Below are 20,309 nucleotides of genomic sequence, written 5' to 3' on the forward strand. Positions count from 1 at the left end.
TTACATTATGGTAATGTATGTATGTCCTGATTTTGTATGTATATTACCACCACCCCAAAAAAATGTTCCTGCACCCCAGGATTTAACCCATTATAAAAGCAAGATCATCTCATGATTATATGGAGTTAGGTTGTTAACGCTGTTACCGTCCCCAGAAGGCTGCATGTCTTATTCTGTTGTGGTTAATACTCTCTTTATAGAATACCTTAGCATATTGTACTGATGTAGCAGAGCTATTTTGTTTTTAACGCAGTCACAGTTTTGGGTGACTTATCGTACTCGCCACATAATAAATAGCACAAGAAGCGCGCCAGCATTGTTTTCCTGTTTAAACCTTACTGCAATTGTTAAGCAATTTATGTCAATGTTTTGCTTAACTTCCATCTGAGAAAAGGGACTTGCAGAGCCCCTACTGAGAGCTCTAGTTTCTGGAGATAACATAGTGTAGGGGGCAGTACAGATGCAGCGGCCGTTATTCGAACATTTCACGGAGCCGTTTTCATGAGCTCTGCTGTATTCCACGCGGCATTCACACCAGGCACACGTGTTTATCGCGGTTGATTTGTTTGAATTTCATGGATTCTGATCTCTTTGGGTGCAATTCTTTGCGTATCCGTGGCAGAAATGAAGGAATTGTAATGTGTACAGTACAGTACTGTGTCAATTTGCAGGTGTTTAAAAACCAGAACACTAAAATGCCATTTTCTGCACTCGATAAAAACACGAGTCAACACGCGTCTTAAGGCAGTACGGTTGGAAGAAATGACATGGGTATTCCGAGGTATACAACGCGGGAAATGTTCGAATAACGGCCGCTGCATCTGTATGTTACTTTAACTCTGTACACTATAATTCTCAAGAGGGCCTTCCTACGCATTCACGGCTACATGTACTGTGTACTGAGTCCCTACCCCCGAACTCGTTACTGCTCGCCAGGGATTAGGATAAGGGGCGCTACATCTGTGTTTGCTATTGAAAAGTGTACTCATCTCGCAAAACAAAAATCACTGTTCTCTCCGGAAGCAAAATCTTTTATTTATTTTTATTAGTGGTGACACCTGGGAGAGAAGATTCTTGCATTTCTTGACATTAAGCGAGTGCTGAAAAATTCTGCAATGCAGGGAAGGCTTTTCTAGCACTGATCACACTTTTACCACAGTGTAAGCTATATCTATATAGATATCTATATAGTTATCTATATATATATATTAAAAAAAAAGAGACCTCATGTTGAAATAGTGCAATATATATATTTTTGTATCTATAATTCTAATAAAAATGCAAAATTATTGTATGTACGCAAACTCGGCTGCATTGCGAGGCATTTGGCTGGGTAGGAAACCCATCAGTGTGTTTTTTTGGTAGATAGCTTGTATCGCTTCCTGCTCGCCCCCAGCCCACGGAGGCGAATCAAGAGGCTCCCGCTTGATGTTCTGAACAAGGTTATGAGCTTTGAACTCACACTGCAGCTTATAAGTGTGGTCGCCCTGGCCCTTGTCATCTACTGAAGCCGCTGGATAGAACTGGTTGCTTAAACAATCTGCACTTTGGAGGCTCAGCATACTTTCTAAGTAGGCACACTTCTGAGGACAGAACTGGGCCGCCTCTTTGTTATAAATTCCTTTAAAAGGCCTGCTTGCATTAATATGGTTGACATGAGCGGACGGCACGAAGCAATGTCCTCTGTGAGGGGAGTGCATATGATGCTTTGGTTTCAGACAGGAAGTTTGCTCGTTGATGTCCGTTTCCGTCTTTAGGTGCAGTCCTTCAGTGAAGTCCATCAGCTGCTTTTTCAGTGTGTTATTCTCACCAACCCAGCTATGATCCTGGGGCCCTGAGTAAAGGTCAGGCCTGCCTTTAGAGTTCATGTTATTTTCTGTTTTGATGGGGATGTTCAAGGGCAGCCCTGAGTCGTACAGCACCTCTGGAGTTACAAACACACTTTCCAGCTTGATGTTTTCTGCAGGGTAGGAGTCCAAAGAGTGCTGCTGCAGAACAGGATATGATTGAAAATGTTCTGTGCTGCCACGGAGGGGGCGACCGACCACATGAACCCCGGCATGGCTTTGGTCCAGGCTGTAGAAAGGCCTGTCTGTCCTATTTGGGAAGGAGCTGGCGTGCTGATGATTTGACCTGGAGCTGGTGGAATTTTTCATCGCCCATCCGCTGCTTGTGTTACAGTGATTTTGCACACCAGAAAAATGCTTAGGGAAAATGCTGTGGTCTTCCTGCAAAAAAGGGTCGCTTTTGGTTGGCTGAAACTTGACTTTGATGTCTTCCTTCTCCTGCTTTCCCCAAGCGAGATGATGCTTCAGGTGTGCAGGTGTTTCATTAGAGCTGTTACAGATAAGAGCTTCTCTGCCGCCCTTGATTCCATGCACACTATTCTGCTTCTTCAGCTGCTGCTCATCTTCCCTGAGAACAAGACAGAAAAGCAAATAATACCAATGAGTGGGAAAAGTTTAACACATCTATTTCAGAAACTAAAATAATATGTACTGTACCCCGCGGTCAGAAAGTACCCTGCAATATCTAAAGGTACTAAACATTTATTTCACCAAAAACATAAGTGGAGCGGTGATAGATGCCATGTAAAAGAGACAAATCACATAGTACATACTGTGGTGCAAAAATAATGATCAAGTGAAGAAACCTATACAATTCCAACTCACAATAGAGCAGAAAAATAAGGCAGTGTCCCAACCAGTGGCAATGTTGTGTCTAGATTGGTAAGATGCAGGTGGTCCAGTGTATCTCAAAGAGAAAGAGACAGACACGTGATGTTCGTGCACCACTTCCCAGCTGCGAGGCAAGTCTGTTAATCTCTCCCACCTGTCTCCTGAACCTTGCAGCCAATCTCTGCTCCCGCGGGGGCCGCGCATCCGCTCCTCCCCTCAGTCCCATTCGTGCTTCACTGCTACTTAATCTCAGCTGTCTCACTCATTCCTTGCTGAGCATAGTTCATGGTAACCTTGTGTTTCCACGTCCCTGCCCTGCCTTGTACCTGTTGTGCTTTAACTCTGTTGCTGCTTATTTCTCCTGTGTACCGGCTTGATTTTAGGACCTCTCTCTGGATTAACGACCCCGGCTTACCTCTGACCATCCGCACTTCTCAATCCCTGACCATGGCTATCGGACAAACTACCTTCCTACTGGCTCCAACCCCTGACCACGGCACTCCGGACACTGACTACTCTCCTGGCACCTACCTACGACTTTGGCAAGTATCCAGACTAACCCACTGTCTCAATCCAGACCCGGTGATCTTGACTATCCACCCTCCAGGCGCGCCTCCGCTGCTGTGGGTGCGCAGTTTAATACTTTCCCACCTCAGTACCGGGGTCCCGCCTGGTTCGTTGTAAGCGCAAGCGTTACACTCATTCGTCTGTGCCTCTGATCGCGTCCGCTCACATCACAGCATCCCACGTCACTTACGGTTCCGGTATCTCGGCTGTCAGCGCATGAGAGGATGGCCCGCTCCCTTCTCTCTAGATCGCACAACTGAGCTACACACTCTAGGCATTTCACTGTTCTAACTGACGGCTTCCTCAGGAGTAGCTTCCACCTACATCCATAGGGGTATATATACCCCCTAAATGTATACAGAGCCCTCCCTATTAGCTCTGAAGTGCGATAAGTGCACCAGTGATTGATTAATTAATTAATATAAATTTCTCCAGGACAGGTTTCTGGGAAGGGATTACAGAACAGAAATTGTTGAAAATGCTATTGATCAGGCCCAGTCTATGGATATGAGTGATTTGATTAAAAACAATAAGAAAAAAGGACAAGTCTGATAAGGTTAATTTCAACTTTGCATTTCTCACCACCTATAATTGGAGAGCTGACAAAATCTAAGAATATTGTAAAAAAGCATTGGCACATTGTGAGAAATGATCCAGTACTTGGAGAATTCTTTCCAGAAAATCCCAACGTGATTTTCAGAAGCAAACATTTCAAAAAATTAACTTGGTCCTAGTGCATGACCTAAAACCAAGGAACCAATTAATAATTGGTTACCACAGATTAAAGGTTTTTATGGTTGCACAATGTGAAAGGGCTGTAGTTTTAGAGCCACAGATACATTTGGCTTTGTCTCAAATGTCACCAAGGAGAGATTTCCCTGTCCCATGTCATCTATCTTCTTGAATGCCCCTGTGGTCTACAGTACGTGGGCAAAATTACGAGACCCATTAGAGTTAGAGTACTGGAACATGTTGGCAACATCAGGAGGAATGTCACACCTTTTGTCCAATGACTTCCTCACAGACCATCAAGGGAATCCCAGTGGTCTCAAATTCACAGAGATAGAACATGTGATGTCCCAATGGAGGGGGGAGGGGAGGGGGGGGAGTGTTAGGTGACAGAAACATTGAGCTCACCAAACATGAGACATTTTGGAACTTTAAGTTAAAAACGCTGGTACCTTTGGAACTTAATGTCGATATTGAGTTAGGTGTGGTCCTTTAAGGTGATTTATATTCTGTGGATAGTATTTATAGTTCATTTTAGTTACACTTTTATACCAATTTTAGCATTATTTTTATTATGGTTTTTAAGATTATTATGAGTTAAGTGATCTTATACGTCATTATAGTTCAACCACGGGTGATGGTAAATCATTACTGTTTTATTAATGATTCCCTTTGACTGATATATTCTTCTATTTTCTATTACATATCTTATCTGGAGGAAAGAATACATCAAAGACTCCGTTTTAGATATTTTATTAGTTTAGGTTGATTACCCACTTCATTGTTCTAGTTCTGCTTTATTGATTTTTTATTAATTGTATAACTATGTATGGGGGAGTGCATAGGATTTATGTATTTATTATGCATTATGTATTACTTATTATGTACTTTTTATTAGTACATCATTTTTATTATTCTAGACCTAATGGTCAATTTTACATTGTATTGTGATTAAATTGTATTGTGTATTTTATAGTCATTACATATTTATACACTTTTTTAATCACTGGTGCGCTTATTGCACTTAAGAGCCAATAGGGAGGGCTCTGTATACATTTAGAGGGGTATATATACCCCTATAGATGTAGGTGGGAGCTACTCCTGAGGAAGCTGTCAGTTAGAACAGTGAAATGCGTAGAGTGTGTAGCTCAGTTGCGCGATCTGGAGAGAAGAGAGCGGGCTATCCTCTGATGCGCTGACGGATGAGATACAGGAACCAGAAGTGACGTGGGTGGTTGTGACGTGAGTGGACACGATCGGAGGCACAGACGAATGAGTGTAACGCTTGCGTTTACAATGAACAAGGCGGGACCCTGGTACTCAAGTGGGAAAGTATTAAACTGCGCACCCACAGCAGCGGAGGCGCGCCTGGAGGGTGGATAGTCAAGATCACCGGGTCTGGATTGGAGAGAGTGGGTTGCGCTTTTAGTTCCGGCGACGCGACGTCGCGGCAAAACAAATTTGGAAGCTGGTCAAATTTGATTTTTCAGAGGCTGTCGCCAAATATGACAGCCTCTGAACCAATCAATGGCCAGGTCGCTTGCGACGTCGCTGCAAAGCGAAATACAACTTTCACGGGTGGCGACTTCGACGGGTGACGTCATCCGTCGTATCGCCGTCGCGCACACTATAAGCGCGGCCTAAGTGTAAGCCTCCATTTGTGAGAAAACGTATAAATTGCTTTATGTTGCATCTGCACTATGGGTCTGTCTCTTTCTCTTTGAGATACACTGGACACAACATTGCCACTGGTTGGGACACTGCCTTATTTTTCAGCTCTATTGTGAGTTGGAATTGTATAGGTTTCTTTACTTGATAATTATTTTTGCACCACAGTATGTACTATGTGATTTTTATCTTTTACATGGCAGCTACCACCGCTCCTTTTATGTTTTTGGAGAAAATCGTTTGGCAAGACCCCCGGAACAGTCTTTTTTAAGGGTTGAGTGGAGGTTTTCGCCTCATATTTATTTCACTATTTTAGTGTTGTAGATTTATATCACATTTGCACTTCTATATATTATTATTATTATTATTATTATTCACATTTATTTAGCACCTGTGTGTTTTATTTCACTGATTTTCACTGGGAAGCTATAAGGGAGTGTCAGAGCGCCATGCATTGTTTGGTTGTGTTACTAAACATTTCTTCTCAGTTCTACATATTATTGAACTTAATAAAGCAGCAATGCCCTCTATCGAACCACCCCCGTCCCTTTTTTGTATGATTGGAACTGGAGTGTCCTCCAAAGCTGAACAGCATTATTTATAGCTCCTCTCCCCCTGCTCCAGAGATACTTACTGGTGAAGTTACTGGTCTTACTTCCTGTTTCGTAAAGGGGATTTAAATGGGCATCCAATAGGAAGGTGCAACTGATGATGTTGCTTCTTCCTATTGGCCTGATATTTAGCAGTGTTTTTGTTCCCATGGAGGGAAATTTTGAACCAGGTAACTTCACCCGTATATCTCAGAAAGCAGGGAGCTAACAAAAGCCGATTCCCAGCCTGTATAAAAAATGAGGGGTCAAATATTGTACCAAGTAGAGGGGATTGCTGCTTTAAAATGTCCATAAAAAATAAACAAAGGATGGGGGCGCAGAAAAAAGGGAAAGAATCTTTCTATTAATCCCTTGGCTACTTTAGTGACCATGACGGCATGCATAATTCATGCCTTCATGGCCACTATGGTTTCCAAGGGATTATTAGGTCTTTGCTACAGTTTTTAGTCTACTCCAGTGTATTCACTTTGGCTTCCTATATTGGTAAGGTAATATACGAAGCCAAAGTGGCCCACTTCAGAACCCTAGACATTGCCCAAAAAATTACTGCTACCTGGCTTGCTGGAACCACCTAACGCCAGGTATAACCATGACCTAAACTAACATAACATTAAGTCCCACGTTAACTTTAACGGTCCGTTGTAGAAATGCATTGATGCGCACTATGTATTTTGCATAACATTAGCACTTACGTCCGTTAAAGGTAACAGCAGGCCATCTCAACTTTAAGACAGCACTTAACGTATCTTTAGGGAGCTTTGAAGATCCCCGTTAGCACTTAACGAGCCATTTACTGAAGTTAACGTCTCGTTGTGTCACTAACGGAGCTTTGAGGATCTGCCTCAAAGTTTGTAAATAAAAAGAGAGCAGAAAAATTAATGGGTGCATTGATATGTCTTCCACAGATCCCTAGAGCCTTCCCCTGCAGAAACAGAAAACCCAAAGAGATAAGAGAGCTGTGCCACTGCGTACCCTCACATTCCAACCATGGCTTGAGATCTCGTGAAGTTCTTAAGCATAAGGTTCTTGTTTCAACCTGTCTGCATGTTCTTACCCTTTTATTTCACTGGATTAGCGTTGAAGATCCTTACCTTTGGGCTTGTTGAGGGACTACTACGTAGTCTGAGCATCCATTTCTATACAACAGCTGAGTGTTTGCCTCCACCCAGACCCACTGATCTTCATTGGCTCGGACTTTCAACAGAGAAATTCCATTCTCACTAGTATTCATTACTATCAGGGGGAAGAAAAAGTATTTGTGGCATTATTTATTTTACACAGTTTAATAAATGTTGAGGGTGAATAGCACGATTAAAAAAAATATGACTGAATAATGCAGCATTTATGTCTAAACTTAATCTTTTAGACTTTACAGTATTACCACCACTCGAGTGTTTATAGTCTCCTTTGTTAGAGTTTCCAATTAAAACCTTTTGAGATTCACATGTCAGTGCCAAAGATTCTGAGAAATAATACAAATTAGTCCATAAAGATGTCTCCTTTAGCTTTCAAAATTGCATCATAAGAAAGTCCTTGGACTTTGCTGAACTTGTGGTGACTGAAATTGCAATAACACACAGAAAAGTCGCCTATTTGATACATCAGTCGCCCTGTTCTAACAGGGTGAAAACATGATAAAAGCCTAAGTTACTAAGAGAAGATTAAAAGGTACTTATCGTTATGAAACAATTGAGTTAATACAGTCAGGGGTGGCCCATTGCCTGGGCCCCAATCTTACTTTAAAAAACCATGTAATTGTTCCTGGTGACCCTCATGGTGCTGCACCAGAACCGCCACTAGGATTTCTGAGGCACAACTTTTTGCTGCTGGGCAGCTGTCAATCAGCGGTGAGCAGGGAAAAAGTGCGCTCTAGAATCCGTAGCGCTGCTGAAGAGTGCTGTGGTGGACGGGCCAGAAGGGGCGTGGGAGGAGGTAAAAGGGGCAACTTTCTGTACCAGGGCTTTCTATTCACTTGTTACGCCCCCTGAATTTACTAAAGTATGACAGGCATTATCATTGGTAATCACTTATCAATATCAATGGAAAAGGCTGGTAACAAGGGATAATACCTCTGTAGTGAACATACCCAAGTGTATATTATCTCATCATTGGCTGATTATGTTTATGGACCAACAAACGAAAACCTAACCAGTTTACCCAGCGTACAGCAAATACAAAATTCAAAGAAACGTCCAGTTAAACCCTGGATTTGTAACTAGTGCACATTATAATCTGGTCTATGTTAAGCAAAGAAAAACCTGAAAAAACTAAATTGCCTCAAGACTTCTTGGATGATTTAGCTTTTGGCTAGTGTAGAAGCATATACTGTATACTAAATAAACAGCATACGACAAGAATAGAAATGTTTTCTTTATGTGTCAACATTAAGGTTGTTTACATTTCTCAACTGTGTTCATATATTCTTTTAGGTGATTTTACCCCCCACGATGTAATTGTTATTACTTAACTTCAGGAAAAAGTAAGATGACTACATCGTATGCTTGTGTCTTCAAATAACACACTAGGGAAGCTTGTGTCTTCAAATAACACAATAGGGAGAAGGAGTGGCTCAGTGAATAAAGACACTGACTGGCGCTAAGTTTAAAGCAGCGGAACCTTGTTCAATTCCCGGTGTTAGCACCTTGTGACTTTGGGCAAGTCACTTTATCTCCCTGTGCCTCAGGCACCAAACCCCCCCCCCCCCCATAGATTGTAAACTCCACAGGGCAGGGACTGTGCCTGAAAAATGTCTCTGTAAAGCACTACATAAAACTAGCAGGACTATACAGTACAAGAACAATTATGTATATATGTCTTTATTTGTATATCGCACAGTAGAGGCAACTCTTATTCTAACAAAAACCAGTGGCAATTCCCCAAAAGACCCAGGTACACCCAGGTACATTCTGAATACATGCCTTAAACTTTCCTTAAACTAGCCCCAGCATTTCTGCATTGATTAATGGCCTATCAGATTAACAGCGGGGGTCCCTGGCAGTCCCATTCAAACTGAATTGGACTGCCAGGGATCCCTGCTGTGTTAATCCTATGGGTCGTTAGTCAATGCAGAAATGCCTTAAACGTGCCTCAAACTAGCCCAGAACATACCCAGCACATACCCAGCACATACCCAGAATGTAACCCGGCTAGTTTACGGCAAATGTTAGAATAAACGTTGCCTCTACTGTACATAGCGCTTCACAGCAGTAATAGTGACAATCATATAAATGATAAGATATAAATAATACAAAGGGAAGAAGTGCTTCTAACATAAAAGTAACATTTAGGAAAAGGAGTCCCTGTGCCGAGGAGCTTACAATCTAATTGGTTGGTAGGAAGAATGTACAGAGACAGTAGGATGGCATTCTGGTAAGTGCGTCTGCAAAGGGCCAAGGTTAATGTATGAGGTGTTAATTATCAGCAATGGAGCTACTCACATGCTTCCTTAAGCAGGTGTGTTTAAAGGTGGGTCTTAAAGGTGGATAGAGAGGGTGCTAGTCGGGTACTGAGGGGAAGGGCATTACAGAGGTGCGGGGTAGAAAGTGAGAAAGGTTTAAGGCGGGAGAGAGCTTTAGATACAAAGGGGGTAGAAAGAAGACATCCTTGAGAAGAACGCAAGAGTCGGGATGGTGCATAGCGAGAAATTAAGGCTTAGATGTAAGGAGGGGCAGAAGAGTGTAAAGCTTTAAAAGTGAGGAGGAGAATGTGAGTGTGTGATACGGGATTTGATAGGAAGCCAGGAGAGGGATTTCAGCAGGGGAGACGCTGAGACAGATTTAGGAAAGAGTAGAGTGATTCTGGCAGCAATGTTTAGGATAGATTGTAGGGGAATATAACCTGGGAACACGTCGTTACCCCAGACAGACACACATGCAATCTGTATATGATCAGCCTGGTGCAAGGGAGAATACGCAGTAGAGAACACACAAATAATCAGCCAGGATTATATAAAGCCCCCTATTATTGCACTCAAAAGGCAGGTGACAAGGTAAGTGCAATATCACTACATAGAAGGCCACAGAATAGCCTAACCCCAGAATAGGGTAACCGCCAAAGGTCACAGAATGAAAATAATAAATGCTTTAATCAATATCTAAAAACCGACGAAACACAATAAAAAGCACCGAGGTGCAGGGATAAAATCCCCAAATGTGTGGAGTCACGGAAACAAAAGGGAATAAGTAATGTTCCAAAGTATCACAGCTGTATATATGCAGTCTATAGAGAACGGTGTGCAGCAGCACTGTATCACATAAAGTCATAGACGGCTGTGAGCCAAAAAAGAGACCAGCAGGTATAGTGTGCAACACCATAAAATAGGTGCAAAATAGCCCGTGAGTAAATACACAGGGAACCGGACCAATGGGTTCCTGTATCTAATGGAGCAACAGCGTATGCCCACGTGCCAGCAATGCGCTCATATACAACCTGTCGGGCCGTCTCTTGCAGCTGGTATAATAGCAGCGTGTGCCCGTAAGTAATCAGGAGCTTCCCGTGTCTCCTGCCACAAGCTGCGTGTACGTCAGCGTAGTGACGTCACGCGTTCCCCAAGGGGAACTTTTTATTGTGCTTTTTATTGTGTTTCGTCGGTTTTTAGATATTGATTAAAGAATTTATTATTTTCATTCTGTGACCTTTGGCGGTTACCCTATTCTGGGGTTAGGCTATTCTGTGGCCTTCTATGTAGTGATATTGCACTTACCTTGTCACCTGCCTTTTGAGTGCAATAATAGGGGGCTTTATATAATCCTGGCTGATTATTTGTGTGTTCTCTAGATTGTAGGGGAGACAGGTGAGAGGCAGGAAGGCCGGACAGCAGGAGGTTACAGTAATCAAGACGGGAGAGAATGAGGGCCTGAGTCAAAGTTTTAGCAGTCGAGCAACAGAGGAAATGGCGTATCTTTGTTATATTGCAGAGGAAAAAGCAACAGGTTTTAGAAACGTTTTGAATGTGAGAAAAGAATGTGAGAGAGGAGTAAAGTGTGACCCCTAGCCAGCGTGCGTGGGCTACTGGGTGAATGATGGTACTTCCAACAGTAATGTAGAAGGAGGTAGTAGGGCCAGGTTTGGGAGGAATTATGAGAAGCTCTGTTTTTGCCCTGTTTAGTTTAAGTCGTCGGAGGGCCATCCAGGATGATATAGCCGACAGACATTCAGAAACTTGTCTGTACCGCAGGTGTAAGGTCAGGGGTAGAAAAGTAAATTTGTGTGTCGTCAACATAGAGGTGATATTTGAACCCAAGTGATGTCATTAGGTCACCTAGAGAGAGTGTGTACAGAGAAAAGAGAAGGGGTCCCAGGACAGAGCCCTGAGGAACCCCCCACAGAGAGATCGATATAGGAGGAGGAGGTGTTTGCAAAAGAGACACTGAAAGTACGATGGGAGAGGTAAGAGGAGATCCAGGAAAGAGCTTTGTTACGAATACCAAGAGTATGGAGAATGTGAAGGCGAAGAGGGTGGTCCACAGTATCAAATGCTGCAGAAAGGTCGAGTAAATGAGAAGAGTGTAATGACCTCTGTCTTTGGCAGCATGGAGGTCATTAGTTATTTTACTGAGGGCTGTTTCAGTGGAGTGAGCAGTGCAGAAGCCAGATTTTAGAGGGTCTAGGAGACAATAGGTGTTGAGAAAATGGAGCAAGCGAGAGAATAACAGACGTTCTAGGAGTTTAGAGGTAAAAGGCAGGAGGGAGACAGGTCAATAGTTAGAAAGACAGGTAGGGTCAAGCTTGCTGTTTTTGAGTAATGGTATGAATGTTGCATGTTTGAAGGAAGAGGGAAAGGTACCAGAGTAGAGGGAGGAGTTAAAAATGTGTGTGGCAGCGTAGGGATTATAGTAGGAGCAAGAGGTTTTAGGAGATGGGGGGGAATGGGCCAAGAGGGCATGTAGTAGAGGGAGAAGAGGAGATCAGCAACGGCACATCCTCCTCTGTGATAGCAGATAATGAGTCAAGGAATGCAGGAGGAGAGTTAGGAAGAGGTGTAGGATGGGAGGAGGATACAGAGGGGACGGCCTGATGTATGGATTCCACTTTTTTTTTGAAATAGTCGGCAAAGTCCTGAGGTGAGATAGAGGAAGAAGAAGAGGCAGCTGAGGGTGGTCTGAGTAGGGAGTCAAAGACAGAGAAAAGTCGGCGTGGATTAGACTTGTGCGTGTTGATTAGTGAAGAAAAGTAGGTTTGTTTAGCCTGAGAGAGGGCAGAGTTGAAACAGGATAGCATACATTTGTAGTGAAGGAAGTCTGCGAGAGTGTGAGATTTCCTCCAGAGGCATTCAGAGGAACGAGTGGAGGAACACAGCATGCGCGTGTGGGAATTTAGCCAGGGTCTGGGATTAATTATTATCAATTAATTATAATATACAAATTAAATATTATAATATATTATTTACAAATGGTGATCCTAAGTATGCTTGTTATGTTTTTTTAGACCGACTTCAGTTTAATGCTTGAAGATGTCCATATATGGGGCTCCATGTATCCAAGGGGCAATTCCAGCCCAAAGTCGCTCATTTGTTGCAACTTGCACTGAAATATACCTGCGCCAGGCAGCCTCTATGTATTAATCTTAGTTGCGAGATTTTCAGGTATATCGACGTCTCCCTACAACGAGATGAGGGATTCATGGAGCAGGTGGGAGGAGTTAGATTTGCATATTGGCAAAGGTCTGCATGTTAGGAAATGTGTGACTTGCGTTACTTTTCTTTATGGCTTTTTGTGTGGGTTTTTTTTCCCATCCCATTACAGGTGGCATAAGTCCTTTTATTTTTAACGCAGCACGTGTCAAATGCGAAAACAGTAGAAATACACTTCATCAATATGTCGCGTTTCACGCAGAAAACACATGCTATTATTTTTACGCGACTGCGTCGGTGCTAACGTTCCTCTTGATACATACAACCCATGGGTTTGACACCACCTACCATTCTTCCACATTTATATGGGCAGATCAACCTTCTTGCTGACAGAAGGGGCCACATCTTATTGCTGGAAATGTATGGGTTTAAATGGTAGCCTATTTATCTTACATCTGATTTGTGACTCCGTCACTGACGACATCTGCAGATCGGAACTCTGAACACAGAATTGCCTTTATGAATAACGAAAACAATAGACCCAAATGTGTATATTAGTAGACATAAGTTATGCTATTTGTTTGACTGTTTATCAAATGTGGTCAGCAACCTTTTGAATATTTTTATATACAGTATTGCATATTTCTTTTAATTTTATTATTGGGTTGTGTTGCCCAATGTGTAAAAGTTTACACCTCTCACTTTTGGACTCATATGATACCTACATTTGATCTGGTTTTCTGCGCTGTGTAACATGTTAGGGAAGCTTGTCCCTTGGTGGCTACTTCTCCCATGGTGTTCCAATTCACATACACCTGGATACGATTTTGCTCTGCAGGGAGAAAGTAAGCATTGTAATATCTGGTCAATGCTATCACTACTAGATTAACATTAGTATTTTTACTGCACAGCAGCTACAAAAAAAAAAAAAAGACAGGAATTACAAAAAATTTAATTAATAATAAATACTCCCAATGCTCTCGTTTTCAAGAACGAATGTAGATACTGTAGCGATAACGCTGAATATTTTGTTATAATGCAGAATACCACAAAACTTCTATAGGATTCAACAGCGGATATAATGCAGAATATCACAGCATATCCCATCACAACGTGCCAGCGGGAGTGCGCCAGAAGCAAGCTTGGCCCAGCTTCCGGGGTCCCGCGCGCTGACATCAGAGCCCCGGCGTGCGGGAAATCTGTCTGCGGCCCTGTGTACATGTGTTATCAAGACCATGAATAAGTCCACCAGACTCCAGCTTAGGCAAACATATACAGTAGTCTCCTTTACACATCACTGCTTTGAAAATGAACAGTGGCAACGTGTCATGCCACTGCGGGATGCATGGTATCACTACTCTTACGTAAAAACTGTTTACTGACTGAACAATAAGGTTCAGATACAACCAGAAGAACTCTGACATACTGTTTTAACAGGTATTCGAATTTTTGATACGAGCTGCTATTTTTTCACTCCCTTAATCCCTGGTTAAAAAAAGTATGTTAATGAATATTTTCCATTTTGACTCTTCAAAAAAATATCTAAACAATAAAAAGATTCAAGGAAACTACTGACTAAACTTCAAGAGGCGCTAGTGAAATGTAACATATAAAAAATGGGGAGAAAATGTTAAAACGGAGGGTGTACTCCAAAACAAACTCCTCTAGTCACCGGGGAGACGGAATGGTGAAGACTGATATTGCCAAATCACTAATATGACATGATGAAGCACACAATGGGTCGCTGATAATGTGACAGAGAGAGGTAGTGTAAGTAAACTACCTGATAGATAGAAAGTAACAACTGTACACATGGCAAGTGCAGATGACAAAGTACAATGCCAGATAGAAATACAGCTACAGGCACACAGTAAACACACTAGAACAGTACTGCAGATACTGGAGACTAGCAATTCAAAGCTGAAAGCATGAGAGGTCTAACATGGAAGTCCATGAATTACTGGGGCAAAGTGAAAATGTAAAGCACAATAGAGATCAGTCCAAGTGATAGGCATACATCATCATAAGGCACAGTCCCATAATCACCAAAAAATCGTCAATTGGAGTGGGAGTGGGAATGTTTGGCGGGGGACCCCTCTCTTCTCATCTCTAAGGGACTTTGCATTATGCTCCAATTGACGATTTTTTGGTGATGTATTATGTTATGCTTAACAAAACCACCTTGGCTGCCAGCAATGCATGAGTTTGCAGAGGCGTCCATTCCAATGGTCTGCGCAGAGATAAGCAATCCCAACATAAAATAAATTCTGTAGAAAAGTGATTTACGTGTTATCTGTGTTGGAAGCCGCACCAGGTTTTTTCTGTGTCCTCACGAGCACGCTCTTCATTTTCATCTCCGTGGCAGGAGGAAGCAGAAGTGGCGCCGCTGTGCAGAACAACGCCATCTGTGGTGGTAGGATTGTTCCCGATGATACATTTTTCTTTTGCCCAAAGAGGAACTTAAGTTTACCTTGAAACTGCATTGTCTGTACCACCGGAAAAGAAAAGAAAAGTCATATATTCTTTTAAACCCATTTCTATTTATTTCGTTATTCTAAGACATTACTTCTGCTTTCACATGGTTGCTATTACCAAGTCAATATTGTGGTTACTCTGAATAACTCTGAGTAACTCATCATTCTTAAAATGCAGAGTTGAGTAAGCTCAAACTGGTATAGAAATACAGTATGTTGAAGACAGAATCATTGGAAAATGGTGCAGAACAAAAGTTATCCAACGCCATTTCTGTACATATGATCTGGGATAGATAACTACATTCCCATCTGAATATATACGTATATAGTCTTTAGCTGATTGGTTTTGTCTGTTGTATGCTGTACAAACCCTGCCTCTTACGTGTTAGTTGAGGATATTTTCATGATATTCGTACAAATGTATTTTACATCTCTATTCCTCCTCTGCCTGTACTGTAGGTGGGGCTGTTGTACTGGTTTGTGGTAGACAGGTATATTAGGTGAAACTCTTTATGAAGTTTGCTTTCCATCATGATAATGACTATAATATAGAGCTAATTAATGTGACCACCTTGTTAGGTGGGACAAATGTGTAGAAATAACAGAATTACATTTTTATTGATAATCTTTAGTATGCGAACCTTCACCATTCTGCGGGTCAGAGCTACTATACAAAGCCTAAATGTTAGACACTTTTCTGTTTCTCACTCAGTGCTGACATCGTACATCAGGCTTTTACCATTTTAGAATTTTGCAGGCATGAGAAGTCCCTGTCCAAAAATCTTACAATTTAATTGCATTGCTTATGGCAGGGGCGTGCAAACTTTTTTGTCTGCGTCCCCCTGCCTGATCTCCCCTCCTGCTCACGCCACCCCCTCCCCCCTTTCAGTTTCTCCAGCGTCATCTGACATCACACCGTCATGTGACGTCACGTTGCCATGGCGACGCGTCGTCAGAAGCCGCTGGAGACAAGGTGAGGGACTTACAGAGGCCTCGCGTGCTCCCCTGGCATTTAATTGAAAGGTTGTGGGGAAGAGCACGGGGCCTCTGTAAGCGCCACGCTCCTCATTTTGCGCACCCCTGGCTTAAGGCACAAGGAGATAAAGTGACTAGCCCAAGGTCACCAGGAGGACTGACTCTAAATTCGGATAGGGTTCAACAACTGCAAAGGCAGTATTCTTATCACTACATTACTCTTTCAGCCCTTGACCCGATGAATAAAAAAAAATGATCTCCCAAAAAGCCCGGTCAATACGGTAGTTTGTTCATTAGTAAATTATTCAACATTTCCTTAATATCTTGCTATTGAAATAAGCCGTGATGGGGTTCGCACAACCACTTACATCACTTTGTAAAACGGACCCTATGAATTTTATAGTAGTAATTTGTTCACCTTTAGGGCGCCCTTATGATGTACTAGGTACGTCATGAGCACTTTTTTTTTTTTAGGGTCAGATCAGGTGCTGACACTATGCAATTCCACAGTACAAAATGGGCTGAAGAAGTGGCTCAGTGAGTCAAGACACTGACTGATAACAATGATGCAGAGTTTGAAGCAGGGGAACCTGGTTTAATTCCTGGTGTCAGCTCCTTGGGACCTTGGACCAGTCACTGTGCTCTACGGGGCAGGGGCTGTGTATGTAAAACTCCTGTGTGTTGCGTACCATGCACTATACTACTATACAGTAACGCTTTGAGTCCCATTCGGAGAAAGGTACTATATGAAATAAAAGTTTATTATTCAAACAGTTTTGCGGGTTTGAGAAGAAATAGGAACATTTGCGGTACAAACTTTTACACATTTGCCCATTTCTCTAAGAAATGTATTACACGCACACACACACTTTAATGTGAATTGTCTTGTTGGTGTTATATCGTTTTATTCTCATATCTTAAATTAAGATTTTTCATTATTTTGTGTGCCAGAAATATCAATCTATTAAGGTAAATAAATAATATAAAAATGCTATCATAACCAACGGAAGTGTTTACCAACAATGTCTCCCCTACAAATACAGAAATGATTCTCTATGTGCAATATAATAACTGTGAATGCGGGTGGCAGCATTAGTAGTGGTGGTTTAACTATTTTCTTTTTACTCAAATTAGTCAGACAATTGCCTGGCATGATAGTATCACCCAGGACATTTTACAATAAAAGTAAAGCAATTTTTTTTTTATATTCTTAGACTATAGTCTATTTTTGCTGCAAAAACAGAAAGGAGACATTCATTTTGAAACCTTTTGAAAAGCTTATGTTTGTATCATGATCACGAACACACTTTGACCACAGTTTCACCACAGAGAACTGTCTGTCCCTTACTGGCATTTCTTTCGGTAACGTCACCTACTTCAGCTGTAGGTATCGTTACAGTTTTTGGACATGACAATAAGATAGTTACAGATTTCCGAGGGCTTACTTTTTATGGGGATTTATATTGTTTGAGCAGATCTTTATGAGTCAATGTTGTGTTGCATCCTTTTGCCTCAATGCGTCAAGGGTCTTTGGGTCAACTTTGCTCCTCTTGTGCCAATGAGTGATTGGGGGAGTAGTTTTAGAAACAGTTAGGAGTGGACTGCGTGACAATATTAGAATGACATGTACCAATGTTTGTCTTTAACTTCCGCTGTTATTCTTTTTTTTTGCATTAAATAAGTCAAGTCATCCAGGTATGAGGTACAGTAGCATTGACTTTTGTGCCTAAAAGGTCAGCATCAGAATCTCAAGCAACATGTTTCATACATTTGTTGCTAGCTCAATGGGACGTAAGAGAAAATCTTTGCAGTGACGAGAAATCGAATTGCCAATACCGGAGTGAGGAAAGATTGTTTTTCCCTCGTATAAGACAAAGCCCTAGTGTCATCAATGCGCGAATTGCTGTATGGCACCCAAATCGGCGATATCTGCCATTAAGGTCAATGATGACTCAGAGGAATAATTGGAAATGGTGTCACTGGGGCTTCTTATATGCCGTCCTCTGGATCACTATAAATATAGGATAAATATCTTGACCAATTAGAATTTAAGGTTGAACTCAATGGAAGTATGTATTTTGTCATTCTCCGCTATGTAAGTCTACTGTGTAAATGTTACTATCTTCATACATATCTCACACAATAGTGTTGTCATATTTCTGAAGTCTACATGCTGAATTTTATACCCAAGACTGATACTATTTTCCTGATAGGACTCCAGTGTATTTGTTATTTTGTGTGTACATTTTAATAGTTATCCCTTTAGTACCAGAAGGGGTTCATGTTTATTCAGAGTTTTATTGAACAATTCTAAACCTATTTACACTTACTATGCACTAACCTCATTATTGAACATTATACCTGATTACCTTTTCAGTGCCTACAGTTTGGCTGAGGAGGACATTCTTTAGTTATCGTTGTTATTAATTCCAGTTTGTATTACATTGCCACTATTATTTCTGATATAGATTTGAACACTGAATCAACTAGTGTACCATGTTTGCCAATGAAAATGCTCAAGACTGGTGTCAATTTAGTACTTCAGTAAAAACAGGAGTATGTGTATGATTACATACTTAGCAGTCTAAAGCCCAGATCTGCTAAATGGTGCTGCGCTGTAGCACAATTGAACATGCTTTGAACTGTGCTTAGGCATACACCTGGAAGGTACCAGACTTCTATCTTCTGGACCAAAAATGGCATTTTAATGGATAAGTTCTGACTTTTGAAAGTGATACTCCATGAAAGTTTATGAGATCACTGAAGCTTAAACGTAGTGAGACTGTCTGAAAATCAGTGACACTTGAGAGGTTTGCAGTTTATCTGGGCCTAATGATTAACATTGGTGCTAAAAGAGGCATATTTGGCTTGCAGCTATCAGCATTAATGTACTTTGCATCTATTTTATCCATGTGCACTAATTTCAGCGTGTACACAGTACAGTAGCTAGGGAGACGATAAGTAACGCACATGTTAGGATGGAATGTATGAACATCTCAGTCCACCTTGTTTCCATTTTTTTGCATTCACACAACTAGATCATATCTGGAGTGGCATAAATTACATCTGTTTAAATGTAAACCTTTTACATTTGATATACCGATGTATAGATTTTTTTTTTCAATTCTATAGCACAGTTTTATTTGCCTTACAACACAAAACCTTCAAGAAGAAATCAAAATGAATTTGGAATGCAATGGCCATTTCCACCATTCAGATCTTTGGTAGTTTGTGAGAAATAATAGATCAGTGTGTCTTTTGCATGTGTTTTTGAAACGGCATGGGGCACCTTAAATGTGTTTTTTACTTACCAGAAACCCGGAGGTGCTATCCAACAGGCAGCGGACACGGCAGGCAAAACATCGGTTTAGGAATGATGAATACTCTGAAAAGTTGGCGTTTGATTCCTGTGCCTTGAACAGCTTGTTCAGAAAGAAGTCATCTCCTGCATTAAGAATCACAAGCATAGATTAGATGCTGAGGGAACCAAGATAACTAAATGTCACTATGAGATTCTGATCCAGGCTCTCCAAAGCTATATTCAATAAGTTGTGCTTCTCCATATCAGAGAATCCTCTGAGCTCCATTCACTTGATACGTGGAAGTAGCTTCACGGCATAATGAAAGGGACCACAGTTTCAGGTTCCCATAGGCAATTAGGACCTTCATGAACTGGGATTAATGTTAGCAAGTAAGAATTGGATCACAAACCTATAATCACATTGAAGTAAGTTGGTCAAACTGTATCTGTAATGCAGTGCTTTACCAAGAGGGGTTCATAGGAAGCCTTGGGTTCCCTGGGCATTCCCAAAGGGTTCCCTGCAATTTTCAGGTCATTTGAAAATTCTACCAAATACAGAAGAATTTACAACGCATCTGATCTCAGACACGCTATTAGAGAGGGTTGGGGTTCCTTACAATGCATCTTATCTCAGGTGCGCTATTAGAGAGGGTTGGGGTTCCTTACAATGCATCTTATCTCAGACACACTATTAGAGAGGGTTAGGGATCCTTACAATGCATCTTATCGCAGATG

The 20,309-nt window shown here is 41.6% G+C and overlaps 1 protein-coding gene across 6 annotated transcripts in view; it reads right to left on the reverse strand.

Moving 5' to 3' along the window:
- Positions 1–1,028: 1,028 nt before the first annotated feature.
- The window catches only part of AHRR (aryl hydrocarbon receptor repressor), a 313,408-nt gene continuing 294,127 nt past the window's right edge, over positions 1,029–20,309 (reverse strand). For all 6 annotated transcript variants that reach the window (XM_075586044.1, XM_075586043.1, XM_075586048.1 and 3 more), the window contains 5 exons: positions 19,585–19,718; positions 15,111–15,310; positions 13,550–13,656; positions 7,345–7,486; positions 1,029–2,415 (listed from right to left, as the gene is read on the reverse strand). In XM_075586044.1, coding sequence (XP_075442159.1) covers positions 1,287–2,415; positions 7,345–7,486; positions 13,550–13,656; positions 15,111–15,310; positions 19,585–19,718 — 1,712 coding nt within the window. In that variant the 3' untranslated portion in view covers positions 1,029–1,286. The remainder of the gene's footprint in view (positions 2,416–7,344; positions 7,487–13,549; positions 13,657–15,110; positions 15,311–19,584; positions 19,719–20,309) is intronic.

The sequence above is a fragment of the Ascaphus truei genome, chromosome 2 (genome assembly GCF_040206685.1).
Source record: "Ascaphus truei isolate aAscTru1 chromosome 2, aAscTru1.hap1, whole genome shotgun sequence".
Lineage (NCBI taxonomy): Eukaryota > Metazoa > Chordata > Amphibia > Anura > Ascaphidae > Ascaphus > Ascaphus truei.